At 50.1% G+C, this 23,542-nt stretch overlaps 2 protein-coding genes across 2 annotated transcripts; both read right to left on the reverse strand.

Moving 5' to 3' along the window:
* Positions 1 to 633: 633 nt before the first annotated feature.
* Positions 634 to 5,411, reverse strand: LOC119109596 (hydroxyacid oxidase 1). The gene is made up of 7 exons (XM_037233286.1): positions 5,290 to 5,411; positions 4,477 to 4,612; positions 3,973 to 4,124; positions 3,362 to 3,482; positions 3,039 to 3,173; positions 2,231 to 2,706; positions 634 to 1,267 (listed from the first exon to the last, which is right to left on the reverse strand). Exons 2-7 carry the CDS (start codon positions 4,608 to 4,610, stop codon positions 1,203 to 1,205), a joined length of 1,083 nt encoding a protein of 360 aa, XP_037089181.1. The 5' UTR covers positions 4,611 to 4,612; positions 5,290 to 5,411; the 3' UTR covers positions 634 to 1,202.
* A 4,739-nt stretch (positions 5,412 to 10,150) lies between these two features.
* LOC119109887 (serpin B4-like) lies at positions 10,151 to 12,191 on the reverse strand. Its single transcript, XM_037233637.1, has 4 exons — positions 12,161 to 12,191; positions 10,746 to 10,969; positions 10,355 to 10,443; positions 10,151 to 10,295 (listed from the first exon to the last, which is right to left on the reverse strand). Exons 1-4 carry the CDS (start codon positions 12,189 to 12,191, stop codon positions 10,151 to 10,153), a joined length of 489 nt encoding a protein of 162 aa, XP_037089532.1.
* Positions 12,192 to 23,542: the final 11,351 nt, after the last annotated feature.

The raw sequence follows: 23,542 nt of genomic DNA on the forward strand, positions 1-23,542 counted from the left end.
CCAGGACACGAAAGCGAATAAACTGACGTCCCTGCATGACGCATAAAGGCGAATAAGGCCGTGCAACTCACTACTCCAGAATGGGTTCAAGCGTATAACAAACGACACATTACTGTTTTGTTTTCTAAACAAAGAGAAGTGTTTGGGAAACGCCACGTAGGACATGCTGGAATCAGGGGCGATATTATCTAATAATGCATTAAGGGAAATATTTTAAGCGGCCCCCTAACCCAGCTCGCCGACGCTGAGGCTGACATTGCCAATCTTTATATATGGATTTCCCTCATTAACGACGGCAAGAATTGACGCTCTGACTCTCCCCGTATTGGCCCGCTGAATTGCATTTCAAAGATCAGCGTCTTTAATGACTAAGGTGTGGCTCAACCTGTAGTTCCAGTTTCTCTTTATTTTGTTACCGTCTTTTTCTATATCACCGGTAAATTCGTGAGTTATCTCATTATTATTGAGTTTAACTTTCCCCAAGGCCATAGGCTATAAGCGCTTTTGCAAAATGGATCTCACCTTCGTCATTTATTCGCCGAGGGTTACCACCAAGCAAAATGCAAGTAAAATCTGAAGCCGCGCTTGGATCTTTTTGGAAATGCCTTTTCAGTGTTGTGGACACTGGTCCCTATTTATTGACGAATGAAATGCCATTTCACCATTTCATAGTACACACCATCGTTCCTGCTCGCGGCACCACTGTCCAGGTGTGTTTTGAACTACGTGACAGCATGTCGTCCATGCTCACAACACATTCCTGAGCAATTACATGCAGGATGTCCGGCCCTTTTCAATGCTCTTTTAGCCCCAATGTGGTACACCTGTGATCGCTCCGATATCCCTAGAGCTTTTCCAGTTACCACTCGCCACCTCCGTGGTACCTATAAAACACAGCATTGATAAACAAGCAGGACTGCGTATCAGGCACATCCTATTGCCTGGTAGTTCACAGATCCAGTCCACAGCATACCACAACTGAGCTGACAAATAGCATACCATTATCCCGTTTTGTACCAGCGATCCTTGTGCCCAGTGGCTCGTTCTGTAAAATATGATGCATGTCTTCATCGCAGCGTCACAGTCCTTGATATCTCATAAATTTGTTTAACAGTAAGGATGTGCAAATCCCTAAAATAGACGTTTGCGTGCTGCAGATGTAGAAGCATCATCAGTTGGTCATGGTTCTTGGATCTCTTGCATTAAAGCTGTGAGCGCTCTGATTTCTCGAAAATTTCTTCGGTTACATCAGCCACCTTCGTAACACCTGCGAATGAAAACTAAATTTATATCACTGGGCACTGCCTATGTCGCATGTCCTCTACATGCCAAACTACCGTTGAAGACCCAGTTAGCCCACAACCAAGATGCTTATGCAGCTCATCGCATGTCGCTAGTAACAAATACAATGGAGCTTATCGCCCAGTTCAATGGCCAGCACACCTTACAATTCAATGGTCAGTACACCGCACAATTCAATGGCTAGCACACCGCACACTTCAATGGCCAGCTTCCTAGCCCCACACGGACCCACCACAGAGTCCCATGAATAGCTCAAGTAGTCCTGTGTTGTGGTTTATCACAGAGCTTTCTGGTCAGCTTCCCTGAGGTCCCATTCAAAACGTCGCCACAGAGAACCCTGGCCAGCTTCATTCCAGTCCTCTACTACGGCTTATTACACCGGCTAATGGCCAGCTCTTCAACACTCCTGTGCACATCTCACCGCAGTCACATGACCAGGTATACGTTACCACTCCGCTATTGTGTGCAAATATCCACTGAGTGGCATGGATCGATCACCTACAATCCTGTATCTAGCTCACTTCACAGCTGACGGCCACTTCCTCTCCTGTTTGGAACATAGCTCTTCGCCATTGGACCTGTGGACCCCACGAGCTCCAGATACCCAAAGTTCCAGTCAGCTCCAGTCACGTGCTATAGTCCCCTGCAGAGTCCCATGGCTACCTCCCCTCCATCTCTGTGTTATAGATTACCAAAATACCATGGCCAGCTCCCCTCCACCGGTGTGCTACAGCTCATCGCAGATTTACATAGCCGGTGCCCTCCAATGCTGTGCTAAAGCTCATTACAGAGTCTTATGGCCAGTTCTCCTCCAGTCCTTTGCTACGTAATATTACAGAGCCCATAACCTGCTCCCCTCCAGTCCTGTGCCATAGCTCATTACAGAGTCCCGTAATGAGCTCTCCTCCAGTCCTGTGCTATAGCTCACCGCAGAGTCCCATGGCCAGTCGGAGCTCGCTGTGCAGCAGCTGCAGCACCAGCCGGGCGCCGCGTTGTCCGTCGTGCGCAAGGCCCCAGAGCAGCGGTCGGCCCACGAACACCATGCGCGCGCCCAGTGCCAGCGCCTTGAGCGCGTCGGTGCCGCGCCGCACGCCACCGTCCATGAAGACGGGACAGCGGTGACCGACGGCGGCCACCACCGGGCCCAGCGCGTCCACCGTCGCAATACAACCGTCCAGCTGGCGGCCGCCGTGGTTGGAGACGATGACGCCGCTGGCGCCGCGGTCGGCGGCGGCGACGGCATCCTCTGGCGTCATCACACCCTTGACAAGCACCGGCAGCCGAGTGACGCTGTACAGCCAGCTGAGGTCGTCCCACGTTAGCGACGGGTCGAACAAGGTCTGCAGATAGCCATTGTCCCCTCGATGGGCCGCCTGGTCGGTGTCCGATGTGAAGTTGCCCACTCTGAGAGATCCAGCAAATCGCAATGGGACGTGAGACAACGCGAAGCCAAGCAGCAATGCCGACCTTTTTTACAGGTTGACAGTCAGTATGCTTGTTCATGACGCTATGATTCGATAACGGGGCTGGGGAAATTGAGCTGGTAAACACTGACCAAGGGTGACTTTCTTTTCGGTGTTCGTCGTACGATGTGAGGGTTATGATTGGTAATCGGACTGCGCTATATTGCTCCAGCTTCTCCTAGGTGTCAAGGTCAATTGCCACCTCTGACAAACTCCTCTTATCTATCCCACTCCGGACTTTGCATTCGCGATTGCTGAAACGATATGTATCACCTGAGGTGTGAGGGCCTCTGAAATCCGTTCCTGGCGTCGGCTAGCTTCCTACCGAAGAGCTGGGAGTCCACGGTGAGCACGATGGCCGAGAAGCCGGCATGCTCCGCCCGCTGCACCATCCTCACTGTCATCGACCTGGACGGAGAAATACTTTTAGACGGCCCCTCCTGGTTATGTGGAAACGGGCGCACTGATCCGTCAGCTATATTTTATTGAAAACCTATCATGAATCCACTGAAGTGGCGTTGCATTGTATCGTCGGCAAGGTCCCATCCAGCCAGCGTAAGGACAAGGTCAGTCAGTACTGCCTGACACAAACAAACCTATCCTTGAGGATGTACAGCTGGAACCACTTGATGGCACGTGGCGCCGCGTCTGCCACCTCCTCTATGCTCTTGTTGGACACGCTGCTCAGGACGAACACAGCCCCCATCTCCTCCGCCGCTGAAGAGCAGCAGAATGTGAGCGGGGAATCCAATCAACAGTCCTGCCGTTTGATAGCTGAAGTCTTGCTACGGGCACCTAGGCATGGTGGCACGACATGTGGAGCGGTTCAGTCAGTGGTTTCGACAACATTTGTCTTTATTGCATGAACGTTACCGCCTAACATACTATGAAACACTAGCAAGGTTGATTTCAAGGCAAAGGGATCATATTTCGCAGTGGCGAAGGAAAATCACCTCGTCAAGAGCACGCAATTATAGCAACCCAGTTTCCTAGCCGTTTATTCGCACATTGCTTGCTTCCGATTCCTTAAGTTTGTGCAAGTAACGGCAGGGTCAACTTTTATTCTCACGCAACATGTGTTCAAGTCACCGGATGTGGGATCTTCCGTGCCTAGGCCAGCACGTGCACTGACCGAAACGTTTGCTGGTGCCCTGGTCATGTGGCACTGGTACCTCCGACTTGACGACAGTGGGCCAGCGTCACATACCTCTGGCGGTCGCGCACTCGCCCTCGGGATGCGCCATCGCCTGCATGGCAGTCGGTGCCACGCCGATGGGCATGCTGACCTCGTGACCCAGTACCGTGTGGGTCAGGTCAATGGTGGAGATGTCCACCATGCAGCGTGGACGCAGGCGGTACCTGCGGGGCAACGCAGTGTTATCCTCGAGCGATGTGATTTGTTGTCTAGTGGGAAGTTGTAAGCAAACTTTAAGGGTTGTTCCATCTATTCAAAGAAATTCGGGCATGTTTTCAGAGTTGGTGGTCGACATTTCATGCGTACAGTTTTCGCGATTCTATTCTGAAATCTTGCTATGCCGACAGACCATGCCCATGGACCAACGCTCTCTAATTCTGCATGTCATTGGAAGGACATTCCCTATGTTCATGTTCTCGCGCGGAATGTGTGATACCACATTCGGACGATTAATGTTAGTGGTCCATTTCTGAGTCTGATTAGTTGTTTATTTCTGAGTGTCATCATGGAGCTTACCGTTGGAACGCGGCCTTGTTGTCCCTCAGCGTCTGCTCTCCGTCAGCCCCGCTGTTGTAGAAGCCCAGGGCGTTCTTGTCCAGACGGGCCAGGGCCGACTGCTTAAGGTCATCAATGCAGACCACGCGAGACATGACTGCGGCAAAGCTAACAGGTTAAACCACTTTTTGGTCTGTGCTTTCGGATTTATTTGTTATGAACTCGGGACACATAAACCACATGATTTCAGAGACACAACCCGTTCGTCAACGACTTGTATGAGCGTAGAAATCAGAATAGAATGACATGGTTGCATCCTCAGTTTTCTCTTTGTATTCAAAGACGATGGCTTGTCCATCGTACCCGCGGCTCCTCTTTCTTCATGGTTTCTCGTAACTCTCCGGTATGATCCAACCCCTCTCAAATTAACAAAAGAATTAGATGAGCACTTTGCGTAGTGGGTTTGTGTCCATTGCATATGACGAGCATAGCGTGTTTGGTGTCCCCTGCTACCTGCAGCCATGAACTAGGCTAAACCAGTTTATCAGATAATTTTTCCACGTGCTTGTTGCCAGACAAGAATGCGGAGGGTCTCACACGTCGTACAGAAACTCCGAGAGGGCGGGTCATGGGACGGGCTGACTACGTTCGGTTGTCAGCAGGCCTTTTTCACAGTCAGTCGTGTCAACACGCCGATATTAAGGTTCCTACCCAGCGTTTATGCATCGTGACATCAGCAGTCGACACCTTTCTTTTCCAACGCGGATTCAGCTTTTCGCACCCTGGTTCTCCTGAATTGCCGTCAGCTGCAGCGGCTCGGTGTGTAAAACTCACCACTCGTTGAGGGACGATCAGGCGTAGTGTGCCCCGACGCACGCAACGTGATGCACTGGAGAGCATGCCGCTGTTCTGCCGCTTTGTTTACATTCAGCACCGTCTTTTTGTGGCCCTATCACAAGCGGCACCAGTGGCGGTTTATGGTCCGGTGCACCCAGGGCACAGGGCCATGTTGCCGCGGAAGCCTGGCAACTGAACTGGATCGACCTGACTTGAACTGGATCGAGGGCCGAGGATCGAGGACCAAAGATAGATGAGAGCGGTAACCACCTACATCGAGTTGAGCGGGGTTGTTTGATGCACACAGAGAGAAGAGGTGACATGTGGCAAGAGGAGTTTGCGCTTTAACTCAAGGACAGATGACCCGAAAGTGTCTGCACTGCTGCGGCGCCTCGACGGATATATACGTCTCGTGACCAGTGCAGAGACCAGAAACGTAATAGTCCTTATTCAGGTGCATGGGTGGAGTCAATTTGAACCTCTGATGGTTTTTTTTTTGGGGGGGGGGAGGAATGATTCGCGAAGAGCGTGGCTTAGGCAGGCCAAATAGGCCTTAGACAATTGAAGAGCAGATCGTTGGGTATCTAAGATTATAATGTACCTCGTAAGGTTCTTGACCTAAGGGGGTCCAAGTCAAGATATAGTTCAGGAAAGACAGTTTGTGGGAAATCGTCCAATCTGATGCAGCAACGGAGTGTCAGATAAAGCTATGCATCTTTGAGATAGTTTCCTAGGCAACACGGCAATCGAATTGCCAACTTCGAACCACTTGGGATCAAGTATGAAGGTCACACAAAGGTTACGGTCAACCTGTTTTGTTACTCTGGAGCTTGATGTTTGAGGCAGTTTATGTGCTCATGTTTAGGTTCTTGATGCCAGGAACCACATGATGTATCTACTATGTCAGTCTGAAAGGTCACAGGTCGTCAGCCACCTAAAGTGGCCCAGTTTAACATTTTATTTTTAGGAACATACTGCCTAGCGCAAACCCTGACGCCGATTCAAATGCAAATTCAAAGCAGTCCTTTTGATTTGGTAACCATGGCCTTCAAAAGGTTGAACAAGGCCAGTGACCTTAAATAAACAACAGATACTTTTGCTTAGAACAAGTGTCTTGGTTCGCGGAGGCTGCATAAAAATTCCGGAGCACTTGGCCCCCAATCTGGAGTTTGATCTTTTTCAACGTTGTTTTAAGCAAAGGTATTGAATTAGGAGCCAAACAATTGACCTAATTGAGACCACGTACGGGCCAACACACCCTATAAATTTAGTATCTCCAGCTTTCTTAGTTCATGAAATTTCGGTGGATCAACTTAACCCCCACCCTAGCGAAGGATTTTCATCCGGTCATCCGGGCGCGTGTTAAAGGTGGATGGTGGGACGTTTATTCGTTGGTCACTAACGGCGACGCAAGAAGTCTGTCGGAAAACCATTTGCATCGTCCAGCGTCAATAAACACAAGTGGGTACTAACCACGTCTGGCACGAGCCTCGGGAACACTGAACCAAGAACGACGACCGGCGCGGCAAGGGATGTCAGGCGTTGCACCTGGTAACGAAACACCTCCCTCGAGGCACTGCAAGTGTCTCACAACATACGCATTGCGTTACAACATACTGTTTTTAAGTCTTTTTTCCCAGTGCACTTGGAGTCGGTTGGGCTCCGTACGTTCGCGGCCACTGCTACGCACGGCCGACCGCGCGGCTCTGCGTTTCCGCGGCTCTGCGTCCCGCGGCTCTGCGCATCCGCGACTATGCGTCTCCGCGGCTCTGCGTCTCCGCAGCTCTGCGTCTCCGCGGCTCTGCGTCTCCGCGGCTCTGCGTCTCCGCAGCTCTGCGTCTCCGCTGCACTGCGTCCCCGCGGCTCTGCGTCTCCGCGGCACTGCGTCATAGCGGCTCTGCGTCTCCGCAGCTCTGCGTCTCCGCTGCACTGCGTCCCCGCCGCTCAGCGTCTCTGCGGCACTGCGTCACCGCGGCTCTGCGTCTCCGCAGCACTGTGTCCCCGCAACCCTGCGTCTCCGCAGCTCTGCGTCCCCGCGGCCCTGCGTTTCCGCGGCTTCGCGGCTCGACAGCGCCGCAGCGAGGCCGGCAGCGGTGGTGCGGTGGGGCGAGTTGATCGAACGGGGTAGACTTCACCGACGTCACCTACTGGCTTTGAAGTGGAAAATCCAGTGGAAGCTGTCCCAGGGCCGTGGAGTCGAACTAGCTGAGGTGCCTGCCGTCCACGTGGTCAATCACGAACACCGTGACACTCGCTTGACAAGTGCCTGTGCCTACGTCTGGCGCCACCGCCGCGCGGAATGATCCCCGAAACGACAGACGACATCCCATTCTCAATAGCTGAGAAAATGCTGGTAGTCTCCGGAACATTCTGCGTCGGCCTCCACGCCCAGAGAGGAAGCCACGTCCGCCCCCCAAGACGGTCGCCTCGGCTCCGAGTCTGGCGTGCACTGGACAGCGGCACTGTCCGCCGGGTGGTGCACCAGGACGGCCACCTCCGGAGAAGGACGCGGGCAATGTTCGACATAAATATCGGCCATCACCCATCGCACTCGAGACGACGATGAGCTACGGCGACTTTCCCGCCTCCTGTGCGTACGAGCACGGCGGGATGTCACTCGTCGTACGAAGGGGAACGACAGCCAGACTCCTGTCTGCTGCGCGAACGCGCGGAACCGCCACTCGTCGTCTGGATCGAACTCGTCTACCCCTGTGTGACGTGAGAATGTGCCTGCTCCCTTCAAACCATGCAAGTGTCCCGCCTTGCCACAGCTGCGGCAGGCTGTATCGAAGGCACGGCACTGTGCCGGGTCAGCGTGCCTCGCCCGGCAGCAGCGCTGACTACGCCCCTGCCACGGCTGCGCATCGGCCGCGCGGCGAGGCCCTGCCCGGGGCGCAATCCGCGCCCTGGCACACTGCCAAATGTCCTGGCGGCCGTCAGTCGCCACAGCGAGTCGCCTTGAATGTCTGTGAAATCGATCGCGCATCCTCCGATGCTCGGCAAGTGTCAATGGTCTTGTTGTTGATGGACTTTGAGTTGATATTTTTCAGTTGAAGCTCCCCATTGGAAAATGCTGCATTCGCCCCGGTCATGCTGACAACCAAGTGCAAAATAGCGCAATTGCCAGGCACACCGCTGGCGACGTCAAGCCCTTAAACAGCAGCATTCCCCTGTTTCTGATGACATGAACGCTATCTTTAAGGCTTTAAAGGCGTAAAACTTGTCATCATTTGCGTTTTCATTCGTTGTTTTGCATAGGCCATGTGTTCTGATGGTGCGATGAGTGACGGTTGAATACTACCATGTCTCCTCATCATTGCTCAAATAAATGCTGCGTGAGCGCAGGTTTCCCAGCAAATAAAAGCGTCGTTAGCCTTGGACAGCGCCGACCGAGCGTGACGTGGACTGGACGCCCGTCAGCAGCGCCGTCGCGTGCAGCGGCTACAGTACACACAACAGGACCACGAGAAGGAGAAGGAACATCTCCATACCGTCGCGAAATCACACCCAATCAGCAGTAATGTGGTGTATTGCTTTGCACGTTGTGCGACAAAATGGTCGCATCTGTTCTGACCTGTGACACCTAGACGTGTAGGGACCTCGACAAGTACTGATCCGCCTTCAGATTAACCGGACACATAACCTTGATTTTTTTGGAAATTAGTATCATTGACAGCAAGTGGTGCTTCGGCAGGTCAAATCAAGTCATTAGGATCACAATAGCACTTTACAGGCCTCCTCGGTTATCTAAAGAAGTCAGTATGCTTTGACTTTACAGACGACGGCGTTGAGCGCCACATGCAAAATTATACCAGAGGGTCACTAACTGACATCGCCACATGTGACCTATGATTTCATGTCATGTCACTTTGAAAGATGTTGTGGTAATAGCCTGTCCGTCTATATGGAAAGCTGAAAATGACATCAATGTTGAAGACAGTGAAGCAACGGTATAAATCCCTTCCAAAGCTGTAAGAAATGTGCCACTAGGGTTTTAGCCGTATGGCCTTCAAAGAAGAAATTATTAGTACAGAGGTTTAAGTATGACTTAGCTTGACCTTAGATGAGCTGATCCTGTCAGTCACCAGAGTGATAATTATGCACGTTCGATTGATGTAGATGAAAAACGCATCTGGAAAATTTCTTTTGAAGTGCATGTCAGGACGTAAGAAGAGCTAGCTGTCACTTTTGATCATCCGATCACCGACATGGCCTTGACACATAGAGTAGAGGTCGTATACGCCGAGATCAGAACCTTACAGGTAGCAGAACATGTGCAAGATTCACGTTACCTCGACAACCAACAATCTCAAGGCCACACTCAGTTCGGAGGATACTCCAGATAAACCTTACAGCAAGGGGGGCCGGGCCCCTCTCTTTGGGTGAGAGCCTAGTATGGCTTCCATTGGTATGCTCAGCGTCATTTTTGTTCATGTTCGTGGATGAATTACAAATTTCCTTCACGTGTCAATTTTATTGGATCAACTGGGTGAACATCTTTTAAAAATTATGTCATTATAGAAAGTTTCGGATGTATCATTTTCCGACGCTAACTGACCCTATAACAAATATTTTGTTGCAGCCTTTTTCACAAATGGCAACTTATTTACCTTTCACATGATGACGGTCGTGTTACACGGTTACACTGTCCCGGCGTCTCCGCCGCTTCCCTGGCCACCCCTTACGCGAAGCTCGGTACACCCAGTCCCGCATGACGAGGGGTTGTATGCGCCCACGTTCGTACGCACCGCGCATCACACATATTTGGACGGCTCGCGTGCGCACTGTCAATGCTTGGAGATTCCTCTGGCGTCAAAGATTCAGCTTCGCAACCATCGTTGCCGCCGCCGACATCGACTCAGACGTTCTTGTCCAGCGACGCCGACACGGCCTTGGGGTGCTCGAAGGTGCCCATGAACAATATGATTTCCTTCGAGTGATCGTAGATGACGTACATGAAGGGGTGGTTACAGATGAACGTCGGAGGCTCCGCAGGCCGAGCGCTGCGGATGAGGAATAATAACGTGGCCGCCACCCTCTTCAGTTGATCTCCAGGAAGGACTTGTGTAGCGCTTTCTTGAGCGCCAGGTTGCCCGAGTCCGAGAAGCCATTCAGGTTGAAAAGGTTATCAAAGCCCAGGTCGCTCAGTTTCTGAAACCCGTGGCAGACACAGGGTCAAGGCCCTGCCGTTGGACACGAACAGGTGGTAGCACACAAGCTTAATTATGCGATCCGTCAAGCCGAACCGTCTGTTCCCATTGGGAAATCGTGATTGAGCTACACAGTTTTAGTTTAAGATTCAAGCCGTGGCTCCAGGTTGCATGGTATGCCCATGAGAAACCACCATTCTTTGATGACTGCGGGACGGTCTGCAGCCGCCCCGCAGTTATACATCCACGCGAGTCCCTTCGGCCACCAGTATGGGGCTGGCCTACCCCGCTCCGGCCTCTGACCTCCTTCATCTTGTAGCTCTCTTCGATGCGGAACTCCGGGATCTGCACATCAATTTCGATGGGCCACAACATTGCCACGCTCGAACGCAGCGTCTCGGCCGTTAGCCAAGGCAAAGTCGTGTCTAGTGCGCCCTCTATGAACGGCGGCAGTAGGATGAGCATGCTGGTCTCTTCGCCCTGGTACGGAAGCTCCAGGATTTGCGGCTGCAGGTTCTCCGACACGCCTGGCGGCAAAACAGCGGCAGATAAGATCGCCGGCAATCAGCTCCTTAAGTGGGGGTCTGGCCATAGTTATGGACGTGTAGTGTTTGTGCAGTGCAGTTTTGAGGCACGTCAAGACATAATCAATTATCTGATTTAAGTCGTCGACAGGTTTAAAAGACATACCTGAGAGACTTGTCCCACCCAAACAAAATTATATTTGATAATACTTTAGGGGTACCAGGCTCACCACTGCACCCAACCAAAACTCGTGCACAAGCTATGCAGCTTGTTGGAGGCATTGAGTCCACAAAACCAGAGACAAGGCTTGTAATGATAAGAACGGGATAAGTTAAAATGAATGATTAATTAACAGACAAGAATAGGTCGCGCATATTTTACGACACATTAAATGAACGCTTGGTTACCCGGAGGGATGTATCTTGGGCTCCGCACATTTTCTACCTACAAGGACTAACAGACAAGACGGAATAGAGTTCTGTTCTGTTCTATTCTGACGACAAATCGCTGCGTGTATCAAATGGTACGCAACACGTGAAAACGTGCAGAAATGTATTCGACATTACATATCTCACTGAAAAGTAGCGTCAACCTTTGCCATAACTTTCACTTTACCCGAAACCGTTTGCCGCACATCTAGTAACAACGCTCACCACCTCTAGCGGACCATGACATTCGCAAGACAAAAGATCTTCCTCACGGACAGGCACAACCATCTTGGACTCATTTTGTATCAAGGCCTCACATCCCCTGACCGTGTCGACGAACTAGCCCGTAATGCTAATACCGTTCACAGCTCGCTGTGCTCTGTGGCACCCCAGTTCCGATGACCTATTTTGGAAAAACGCATGTAACCTACACCCTTGTTTCGTGTGCAATAGCCTTGAGGAAAGTAGCAAGCTGGTAAGTCACTGCGAGCGTACCTCGGCTGTTTCCAGTGCAGGCCACGACAATTGTAAGTTGTGCCATGCGTTTTTTTGCCTCCCATTTTGTACTAGAGGGCTAGGGTTGCGGGTTACAGTGTGATATTATAGCGCGTTTTATGTCGTTGCGCTAAAAGGTTTTGACGTTTGCAGGTTCCTGTGCATAAACACTTTCACAATGAAGAACAAAGATCTCAATATAGACATATCAAATATACAGGACAAGAGGTTCTTGAGTAGCGTCTACTGAAGTATTTAGCTTTCATTTACCGTAGTTGAAATGTGCCTTCTGCTTCATCATCTTGACAAATGTGACCTCAGATCTGGACGCGCAGAAGAGTGCCTGCTTGATTTTGCTTGGCTTGAACTGCGATTGCCACGTGCCCTTGAAGTACGCCGCAATTTACCTGCGAAGTAGAAGGTGTAAACAGCTGTGCAGAAGGAAGATAATCAGGCCATTCAATAACGACCAGAATCCCGTCACGTTTATGCGTCGTGACACAACGTTACGTTATCATAGCCCGTGATTGATTAAGAAACACACCACTCAAGCCAGTCGAACAGGTACTGTCCATGAAATTCGCAAAAGACTAATTATCATTCTCATCGCGTTTGGAGGCCATGCGAACTCTTCGCAACGTGAGTTCAGTCTTCATGCTTATCGATTGATAGATGCTCCCCCATCTTACCCACACCAACCGCTCCCACCATTTCCAAAAATATTCTTGCCATCGTCAACGAAATATTTCACATTTTAAGATGTTGGAGCTAATACCAGATATGATGGAGTAACAGCGCTTTTATTTCGTAGTACACTCTTAAGTGGAAAGGACTGCTCTCGACACCCCAACTGTTCTGTGTAAAAGTATGCCCCTCATCAGGTCATTTTTTTATTGTGTCTTTGCACAGTGCACGACAGTGATTAAAAGCCGATTAACGGCTATTTTATCTGTAAATCGTGTTCACGAACACCAGATATGAACGACTCGACTCGTTATATTTCTATGGGCCTTAGTCGTCGCATGGCTAAGAAAATGGCAGGATTTGAATAACGTTATTATGTCGTCATAGATGCCTTTGTGACCTTGACATAATCACCCCGAAATAGTCTGCGTATCTTCGCGGGCGTGTAGCTCTAGAACTACGAATTTTAGATCTTAGGAAGGGCAGGGCTGTGACCTGCACCGAATTATCTTCAAAACGGCTATTTCATTTCGAAACCCCATACAAAGTGTAACACTCCCTTTCATCGTGGCATATAACATCACTGTCGTCGTATGCGACTGACTGATTCCCAACCCGGCTCGTTGTGTTTAAAGATACGGAGTCGGCTGTTCTTTCTCAAATACCGGCCAAAAAAACAAGGGTCGCGATCCGGGCGGTCTCTTTAGCCACGTGACTTGCACGTCAACACCGCAGTTCAGAGTAAACGACCACCGGGGGTTTTCCAAAGCGGAGGCGGCCAGTGCGGCGTACCAAGCATACAGACCCACACATCAACGTAGTTCGGACAGGACAGGCCAGGCCAGGCCAGGCCAGGACAGGAAAGGACAGGACAGAACAGGGCGGGGCAGAGCAAGGTGGGACAGGGCACGGCACGGCACGGCACGTCACGACACGGCAGGACAGGGCAGCATACGGATAGAATAGAGTGGGTGAGTGCGTGATGTGACGAAGCGAAGCAAGCAAACACTGCAACGAACCGAAAACTTGAAAAGCCACCTTGTGGATGAATTTTGAGCATTCACATACATCATCGAAACATGGAGTATCGAGAGTGAAAAGGCCTTGCCGTCCTGAGTCAGTGCCACTTCTGAGTCGCCGCGCAACATCGACTTCCGCGCCGCCAGGATTACGCTTTTCAATCCCTGATTTTGTGAGAAGTCCGCTCCCAACTGTGAATGCTTTGCTTAAACTCGGCAGCAGTTAATAATGTACCGTTCTGTTTTATCATGTCGTCCAGATCCATTATGGGGGACTGGTACTGTATTTTCCTGGTCACATGACTCTGTTGCACTAAACCAAATGCCCCACATCCTAAATTTCTGTGACCCTTTAACTCAGTCCACTGCCTTCAACTCATTTCTTAATCGTCCTAGACACATAAGTTTGTTTTTGCTCAACCGCAGCTTAAGTCCCAATTCGGTCTTAACACGCACTCCGGTAGCCGGCTGAATTCCACGCGCTCTGGAAGGGGCTCAGTTGGGCCCCGCAGAGATCTAAAAAACTGACTGCGGTAGAGACACTAAATTTACAGAGTAGATTAGCCTTATGCGAACTCACTTGTGTAAAAAGTTCCTATGTCCTAAAAAGTTCCTAGGTCCACAAGTAGCATGAAATCAAATAAGGTCAGATTCAAGATCAGTTTTCAAAGTGCTCCCAGACCTCCACATACAACAGCCTTGGACCTAGATACCTGTTCTCAGCATACGGTCACTGGTGTTTGTCCTGGGTCAGTGACCTTTTTGACCTTTACAAAGTCATATTGACCAAAAACCTGCAAAGCCTCTTTCAATTTTGAAATGGAATGAGAATCAAGAATGACGTTAGGCGGTGTGTTCCTAAAAAAGTCGTTCTGGGTCACTTCAGGTCAGTAGGTGTACTCTAACTAAAGAGTAATTGTACTTTTTCCCACAAGATGTTCATGGAAGATGTCGCTGTCGGTCCCGGTTATCAAGACATTTAAACTATTCGACAGGAACAACCCCATATAACAAGTCTCCAACACAAAAGCGGGTTGGTTTCAACCTCGGTCTGACCTTCATATCTGACCCAAGGTCAACGTAAGTTACGAAACGTAAGTTGCATTCTATAATGCATTTTCATTCACAAGCTTAGCTCACAGAACCAAAAATGTCAAATATGTACCTGTTTGCATTTTCTTTTTTAATCGGACGCGAAGAGTGTGACTGTATGTATTCAATAGGGCTGCTAAAGGGCCATCAGACTTCCGTGCATCACACTTGTCCGATTAGTCCATCCGTTGTGCTTGGCCAACCACACGACAGCGTCTCATCTAACGCTGGCTGACCTTCCGCAACAGCGATTTGCAAAGATTCGGCGACAAATTTAAGATGCAGTTAGTCGTGCGCGGTGCGTATAGCTGTGTGCACACAATGTCATTGTGGAAGTATTGCGGAAGCAATATCGGCATGCTATGGAATTCGCTAATCGGCCGACACGACCATTTTTCCATTAGTTTCTGTGGCCTGACCAAGGCCATACAGATACTAAGGAAGAATGCCCTAGTCTCCGTAGATGCGGAGCCTGACTGGGGTCTGAGCCTGACCGCTCGTAGCATGATGGCTAGCATAAGGTGGCGTTTAGATAAGTTTGTAAGCGCACGTGAAGAGAAAGCCTGTGTACTTAAGATGGCGCTGCTCTACGAGAGTCATCTGCAAGCATAACATGCGAATTTGATAGTTGAGGTCAAGCTTTATGTGGAGCATTCGGCCCAGAGCACACCCAAAACAGTTCAACACAATACATTTATCCAGCAACCGTATTCATTCATTCGGTCAGCCATACGACAGCATCTCAGTTCACGCAGTCGCGCAACAGTGATTTTTTTAAAAATCCGTATGATTGAATTCTCCTTTGGGCTTGCGCTGTGGGTGCAGCACCATGTGTATGCAATGCCACTTTCTGATCACCAAGGCCGTACATGGCCGAGGTAAAACCGGCCGACGATTCTTGCTGCGTCTTGACTTGGTACACTTTTAGCCTCTCAGTCCATTGCATTTTTTTAAAGGTTCGGCTGAATATCAGTTCGCAAAGCATATGATCATGCTTAGCTTCATTTCTAACTTATCAGACTCTGAATCTATGTACCTATCAGTAATAATCTGCATGCTACGTTTCTGGTGAAAAGGTAGTCTGAAGTTCGGGCCTCCGGCCTACAACAGTTCACTTGTAAACGCATTCGCTTTTCACTCTGATTGCATTTCACCCGCTTAGCATGCCAACTTGCAATTAACACATCACCATTCTTCTTACTGACATTTCCGCATCCGGATCGCTCGCTATATGCACTTACCCTCAACAGTTTGTCCATCATCGATACGAGGGCAGCCGATGTCTAGGCCGCCCATCTCTGCAGCAGTTCGTGCTTTTGCGGTTTTTTCATTTCCGCGTGTTTCATTTCCGCGCCGATTTCGTTGAAATGGTTAACCGCAGAAGCCTGCAAAGCACATAATAATATTCGACGTCGGATTCCATGCAGCTGATCTGCTGGTCTCATGAGCCTGTCGCTAACAATCTGCTCAATATCGATACGAAGAGGTCGATGTTGTGGCCGTCCTATTTTGTATAATTCTTGCGTGTACGCATTCCACTTTCATGCCATTCCGTTATCGGTGTCTTCATTATCTATACGTTCCGATGTTCCGGCTGTCCGACGTAAACAAGTGACGTCACTGCCGTGCATACAGCGGGTGGACAACCGTACTTATGGTAAAGCCCATGCACGCAGTCCTCCGGGGAGCCGCCATCGGCTGGCACAAACCTCTGCTTTGTTGTCTGCTCGTATTCGGTGACCACCGAATCTTGTATGTTCCGCCATAGGCCTCCACTAGACTGCGCAATCGATATTAAAGTCCCTCCTTCAAAATGGTTGCAGTCGTGTGTGGCGTGGAGACCACGTGCACACTATGTCATTGTGGGAGCACTACCGGCCGGCCATATAAATATGTGTTCGGAGGACATGAACTGTTTTGCATTTCTGCATGCGGCCAGCCAGCCTGTAAAATCATATCAAGCGTGACGCGGACGCCGCAAACACTGATAATCGCGCGCGAAGAGTGAGGCTCTGTGCATTCCGCAGCGCTGCTTTAGGGATATCAGCGTCAAGTACAGCTCTCCTGTCTGATTAGGGTACACATTTTATTTGTTCGATCTCCCGCAGCATCCCACCCAAAGCTGGTGCGCAGCGAGGGTTTTCAAAGATGTGACATATATTTTAAAGTTTTTTTGTAAGCTGTGCGCGGCGAGAGTGAGCACGGGCACACGATGTCACTGTGGGAAATCGATCAGCCGGAAATGTATTTCGCTCATCGGCGAACGCGACACTTTTTCTTCAACCCCCTCTCGCCCTTAACGGCGCAATGTTCACTGCTGCATGCCGGCCTGAGGCGCTATGGCTAGCAAAAGGCTGCCCGGGAAAAATCGTACCACGCGCAAAACGTTGGAATGCGTACGTTAGATACCGCAGCTGTATAGTTATTACCTGCCATTACAATGAACTTGTCCGATTAAGATATCCATTTTATTCGGTCGACCGCTCTTGGCGGAGTCTACAGTGTTCAGACAGGGACGCGACCCGAAAGCCAGCGGCCTCCTGTGTTGGCCGAAGCCCTCTGACAATGAAAGTAGAGATAAAAGTTGACGATGTGAGTGCACAGCGCGATAATGGAATGCCCTTTGTCAGACGGGGCCCCGGGACCGAATGGGGGGCTCTTTATCCTATTTCAGCCACGGACCCGTTATGCCGAACTGTAGTCCCTATGCCAATTATGGAACACCTATGACTATAAGAACTTTTTGCATCAATGAGGGCCCTTGCGTCCACTTGGAAACAAATGGCCGGATCCGGGGGCCCCCGGCATCAGGTAGGCGACCAATGTATGATGCATCCCTGTCAGGGTTTCTGTTTTGGCCATGGGAGCCCTGCGCCAGCCGGTATCATAGCCAGCAGGAACCCCACACTGCAACCAAATGACCCTGAAGCCCCTGACCAAAAAATATAATGTACCCCCTATGGGTTTAATCATTGGGTCCCTTGCCCACTGAACGAAAGAAGTTTCCTTAATGTTCAAAGGGGTGGATCACAATGAAGTCAAAAATGAAAAAACATCACAAACGAGGTGTCCATCATTGTTTAGAATAAGCATGTAAAACTCATTGCATAAAACAGTTTTGGGCCTGTGTGCTCACAACCTTAAGAGCAAGAACACCAATGGCCGGGGTTGCAGCTTCCATGAGACCAGGACGGCGTTGGCTATTGCGGCCAACACCGGGTGGCAAGCGCCTGGCGCCCGAGAACAGCCATCGTGAAATAATGCTGCTGAAAGTCTTAAAACCAATCCGTACCGTTCAGAAATTGAACTACGGCGTATATCCCAGTTGAATGATTTTGAGCTCTGATGACACATACAGCGGCAGCAGCACGAAAATAGAGATTCTGCCTTTGGTTGTTTACTTCTACCATAAAAACCTTGAAACGCTTCCCTGAGTGAATGCTTATCCGTCTATGTCATAAATCTAAAAATTGTACAGGTGAAGTGGACTCCTGGAACATCCTCCAAGCGCTCCAATTGACATCATAAAGCGTTCAAAGGTACTTCCTTCAGAAATGTTGCGCTTTCGTCGTCTGCCCGTTGGCCACCGCCCAATGTTAGACACGAGACCGACGCGGCACGGCCTCCGGAGACTGCAACGCTGGGCACTAGGGGTGCTTGTTTATGTCAGATTTACGAGCGCGCATGGCCAAAACCAGGTTAGGCAATTCTTGCCCTAGTTGATCCTGAACAAAGTTGAGCATTCTGAGACCAAAACAGGTTTATTTGACCGCAAATATACGACTTTAGTTAAATCTAAGACCTACGTTTACGATGTCCCTATACAACCCTGTCCCTGTAAAGTCCTGTAGGTACAGCCACTGAGTGCCACTGGCTTGGAAAGGGTTCACTGAAGCATTGTAAAGTGAATGGCACCGGTGTATTGTTTTCAGCTTATTGACGTCAAAATACAAGCAGCATTGTATCTATTGGTGACTTCTGCTTTTTAAAAAGGGCAGGACTCTGCCCGAAATGAAATGGGCCGTACCCGATGACTTCTTTTTTTGGGTTAAAGCCTTTACCCAGGGAGAGAACTTGGTCAACCCTGTGTCCCACCCACCCCCCACCCCCCAATTACCAAGACTCTGGCTGGCTCGTCTCTGCGCTGGTATGCTCATTGGGCACCGGACATGTGAACGTAAGTATCACTGTATGAAAACTGAAAGGCCATCTCAAGTAGCTCTTGTAGCTCTTTTGTGCAATTGCACAAAGTGCAACAACAAATACACTTGAGCAAAAAAAAGGTGCAATTGGGTGATATGGAGTTCCCGTCCTTGGAGCCCGCGTTTGACCTTAAAGGGTGACCTTGAGAGGTCAGGACTTTTTGACGGACGCTAGCTCTTTTTGTGGTAAATGTTCTAATCTTTGTAAGTTAAAAATCGGCCGGTAATTTTTGGTTGATATGAAGCTGAAGCTGAAGTTGATATGGCCTGAAATCCTCTAGTTTATAAGCTACACGCCCACGAAAATGCGCAGGCTATTTCGTACACGCTATTTGAAGGTCATGCAGGCACGCATAAGCCATAGAAGCACAATTTAAAGGAACATTTCACAGTTGAAGATCTTGAAGCAAGTATCAGGTATGATCAAACAAACCCACTTAAACTGTTGGCATGCATCTTAAGTGGAAAAGACTTCTCTAGACAGCACCGTTTTCTGTTTCGTGAAGATATTTCTCAATGCGTCATGATTTGATTACCTTGCGTACCTTGCACGACAATGGTTGAGAGCCAAATAACGGCTGCTATATCTGGAAATCACGCTCACGAACACTCACGAAATACATATGAACGCCTCGACAATTGTATTTTTGGCTTTGATCGCCGCTAGGCTTATAGACTGGCAGAATTTGAGTGGCGTTATTATGACGTGATGAATGCCGAGGTGACGTTGAAATACTCTCCCCCCATATACTTTTCACCATTTTCGCGGGCGTATTGCTCAGAAACTAGTGGGGCTTAGGTCTTAAAAAAGAGAGGATTGTGAACAGCACCGATAGGTCTTCAAGATAGCTTTTTTAGTTCAAAACCTCGTATAAACGTGAAACACCCCCTTCAACTCCTATCATTCCATTGGCCATGTGACGTTCAAGACCGAGACAAAGATAATCGTCGAGCCGTTCACATTTGGCGTTTGTGATGACCATTTCCAGACGTAATGGGCGTAAATTGGCTCTCAATCGACGTTGAGCGGGATGTGCAAGTTTCAATCACGAAGTAGGTTTTGTGCTACACAATAAGTTGAACATGGGCGCCGGGGTCTCAGAAAAGGAATTGCCACTGGGGGGGGGGGGGGGGGCAATCCAAAAAATTATCATAGCCTCCATCCCTCATTAAGCAAACCTCTCAGTCGATTTCGCTGATTTTTAAGATGGCACCAACCGGAAAATCAATGCAACAACTATGGGTGGAGCTTTTCCAAAAATGTTGGTGAGGCCCAGGCCCCGCCAAAAGCATAACAGGAGATTCCGTCCCCAGAAGAATCGTCCAAATCAATGATGAAGTGAAATAACTTCGAAGCTCTCTCCATTTCAGGTTATTTTATCCGGAACTGTCAGCTGAACACAAACGAGACGCGTTTGCTGAGTTTCAATTATCTCCACGGTGTACAGTTGTTCTACTTCTTCCGCAAACACTGGAGAACCGCGACAAGTTTTCGTCACGTAGTAATCGATCCGAATACAATGAAAGCCTGCACGATGCATCTCACTTAACTCATTTTCAGCAATGCGGCTTCACGTCTTGACGTCAATTCATGGTAATGGATGCATGCAGCCTTGGGACATCGGACGCCAATGCCATCTTACTCAGGCTCCGAAGCTTCTAGGAAAAAGATGGATGTCGTGTATCAGGTTTCAATATTTCCAAGTTGTTTTACAACCTCACTGCAATTGACTCATGACCTGTTTGGACTCGCTTCCTTAATGGTTGAACACGCAGTTTTACCCAGGACGGTTTGCTTTATGTACCTCCTGTGGCAGCGCATCATAACATTTGAACTGCTGACAATTGGATGACAATAACGCAAATCATGCCAAGAGTGACATCAAAGCTGGAAACATTCGAAGGAAAAGTCAAAAGTAGGTCATTCACATGTATTGCAGGCGGCCATGGTCAGACTGCAACCAGACAGCTCCTATGACGCCACAGTTCGCTGACACGCGTGCTCCCAACGTGACCCAGTGCACTTAACAGCGATCCCTCGGAGTGGAAGGACCTCTTAGCAAATCCACGCTGCTTGTATTTCTCCGGGTCCGGGTGATGGTTGCACCTGTCTTTATTTGCCAGGAAGGCTGCTATCGCCGGACGCGGGTCAAACCTCGTGGTGCCCAAGCAGTTGGTACTGATGACAAGTCGGTCGTTCACCGTTGACAGACGCATGCCCAGGCGATGGCTGCTGCGCAGTTTTGTAGTGCGACACGGCACGCCCGGTGCCCATGCTGTGCGGAGTGACGCAGAGGAGCGACGACAAGAGTTGCTTGCAGACGCCTTTAGCGCTTTTCGTCATCGCCACCAGCTTATCTGTCATGCCAGGAGGCCGGTCTCTGGCGTCGCTGATCTTGCGCCACTGGTCACAGGCATCTCCTGTGAACTGGGCCACGCCCTCTCTGCCAAACAGCCCGGATGCCAAGCTGCGACCTGCAGCGATGAACTGTTTCGCTGACCTGGACTCAATCATAGCGACCACGTCCTGCACAACTTGCCCATGCTCGACATCGAGCCTGTCGCCAAAGAACTTCGTCGCGGCCTGGACGATCTCATTACGCACAACTTCAGGTGTTCTCTTCATCAAAACGAGGCTGTTGTGTGCTAAAACGGCTGGTTTGTCTGCAGCTGGGACGAACTTTTCCTCCTGTCCACCAGGCAGAGACTCCTCTTCCACTAACTCCAGCTGCAGCAGCGCAGCATTGCGAGCCTCCAGCACATCTGGTAACACGAGGTCCCTGCGTTTGAATTTGTCTGCATGTGGCAGAAAATTCCGCAGATGTCGGCCATGACGCTCGTCACACGGACAGCGCAGCCGCCTGCGGGCCATCTCTTGATAAAGCCCTCACCTTCAGCCTTCTCTTTCTTGATGCATTTTGCTGCTGTCTCCTGCCATACTTCTCTACAGGCCGTTAGGTTCGTCAGGACAGCATTGATTGACGACAGCAGGTGCTCGGCGAAAGGGACCTCGAGGTGCTGGGGGAAAGTGACCATCTTCTCGCTGTTCTCGCGAAGCATTTTGTTACTGGACTTCGATGTTCGGAATTGCGTTATTAAAGCACACAGGCCCGTCTTCCAGTGCAGGATCTCCGATACCGTCTTCTCCACACTCGAGAGAGCTGGGTCACCCTTGTGACACACGCACCAGGTGGTGACCAGGTCACGTCCCAGCAGGTCATTGAGCCTTTTCCAGAGACCACTGCTGCGACCCGTGTTGGCGCTCTCTCCGTCCGTGGTCAAGCCAACCAGTTTGTCGAGAGGTCAGATCCAGTCCTTCAACAGCGGTTTTGACCGCCTCTAGTAGACCTTCTGTGCCATCTTCTTCCGGTTCCACCACGCTTAGGATGTAGGTCTGCAGCTCAGCGTCAGCATCGACCACTCTGGCAGTGACGAATTTGTTGTCTTGCTACTAACGGTCCATACTTCCGTCGACCTGTAGGCTATACACAACGTCAGCGGCCATCTTGGCGCCGGTCTTTGCCCGCTCTAACTTGGCGACGACGCTGAGCATCTCCCGGTACATATCCGGATATCTGTAGTAAGGAACTGCAGGAGGTGGCTCTGTTGGGTGCAGGTCCACTTCCCAACCACCCTCGCTTATAGCTGTCCAGGCTCACTGCTCGTGCAGCGCTGCGAGTGAGTGGGCTGACCACGACCAAGCGGCCAGAGTCTCGTGCAGGCTATCGTTGTAAACAGCAACGGCGAGATCCAGAAGCGTTGTGGTGACACCAGCGGCAGTTCTCTTGAGGATGGACGTCCACGGGTGTTGTGAGCTTCCGCTATTCCACTACTGCTCCAGGTTTTTTCGTATCCACAATAACAGCATGAGATTTTCCGTGCATGTGATCTACCACGCCCATCAGTTTCTCCTTGCTATCCACTCTGACGCCGCTGGCTATGTAAACCCACCCGTTTACCGAAGCATTGGCTGCCACCACCTCGTGCTCTGCGCAGATGGTGCCCACCATCACAGCCCGCTCCCTGCCGCTTATCTGCTGGTTTTCTTGCACAAGGCAGTCGAAGGCGTTCAATAACCACTGAACGTTCAGTTTGGCTCGCTTGTACCTCTTGTCAGCTGTCGCACTGCACTGGCTCGTTTCCGCTGGAGTGGCAGGGTGCGTCTCCGAAGCAGTAGGGTAGATCGTCGAAGCAGCGAGGAGCGCTCCAGGAGAGGCGGGTTGGGTATACCGGGTGGAATCTGGGAGCAGGGAAGTTGCAAGGACTGGAACTGACCAACGAAGAGGAGGGAATTCTCACCAAAGGGCACAAGGATAGTAAGACCGACATTTTCTGACTGCATGTATCAAGTTACCAGCCTTTGGTTTCTGATATTATTTTCGGAGATATCATGGCGGTGGCAGTAATGCAAATACTGAGCAAGTGGTTTCCTCCTTTGTGGGGAGTTTGAGGTCCAATCGTGTGTCGCGTCGTGTTTAGACAAACATCCTGATAAGATAGCACGACAACGCTCGTATACATTCTACATAAGCGTCAGGTTTTCAGGGCATAAATATCTCGCCGCGGGTCATTTACACCAGGGTTATCACCAAACGAGTCACTAAACATGATAACGCGTTTCGCACGCTATCTTCAGTCTTAGATCAATGGGATAT

This window comes from Pollicipes pollicipes, unplaced genomic scaffold (assembly GCF_011947565.3).
Source record: "Pollicipes pollicipes isolate AB1234 unplaced genomic scaffold, Ppol_2.1 Scaffold_7231;HRSCAF=8579_pilon_pilon_pilon, whole genome shotgun sequence".
NCBI classification, from domain to species: Eukaryota; Metazoa; Arthropoda; class Thecostraca; order Pollicipedomorpha; family Pollicipedidae; genus Pollicipes; species Pollicipes pollicipes.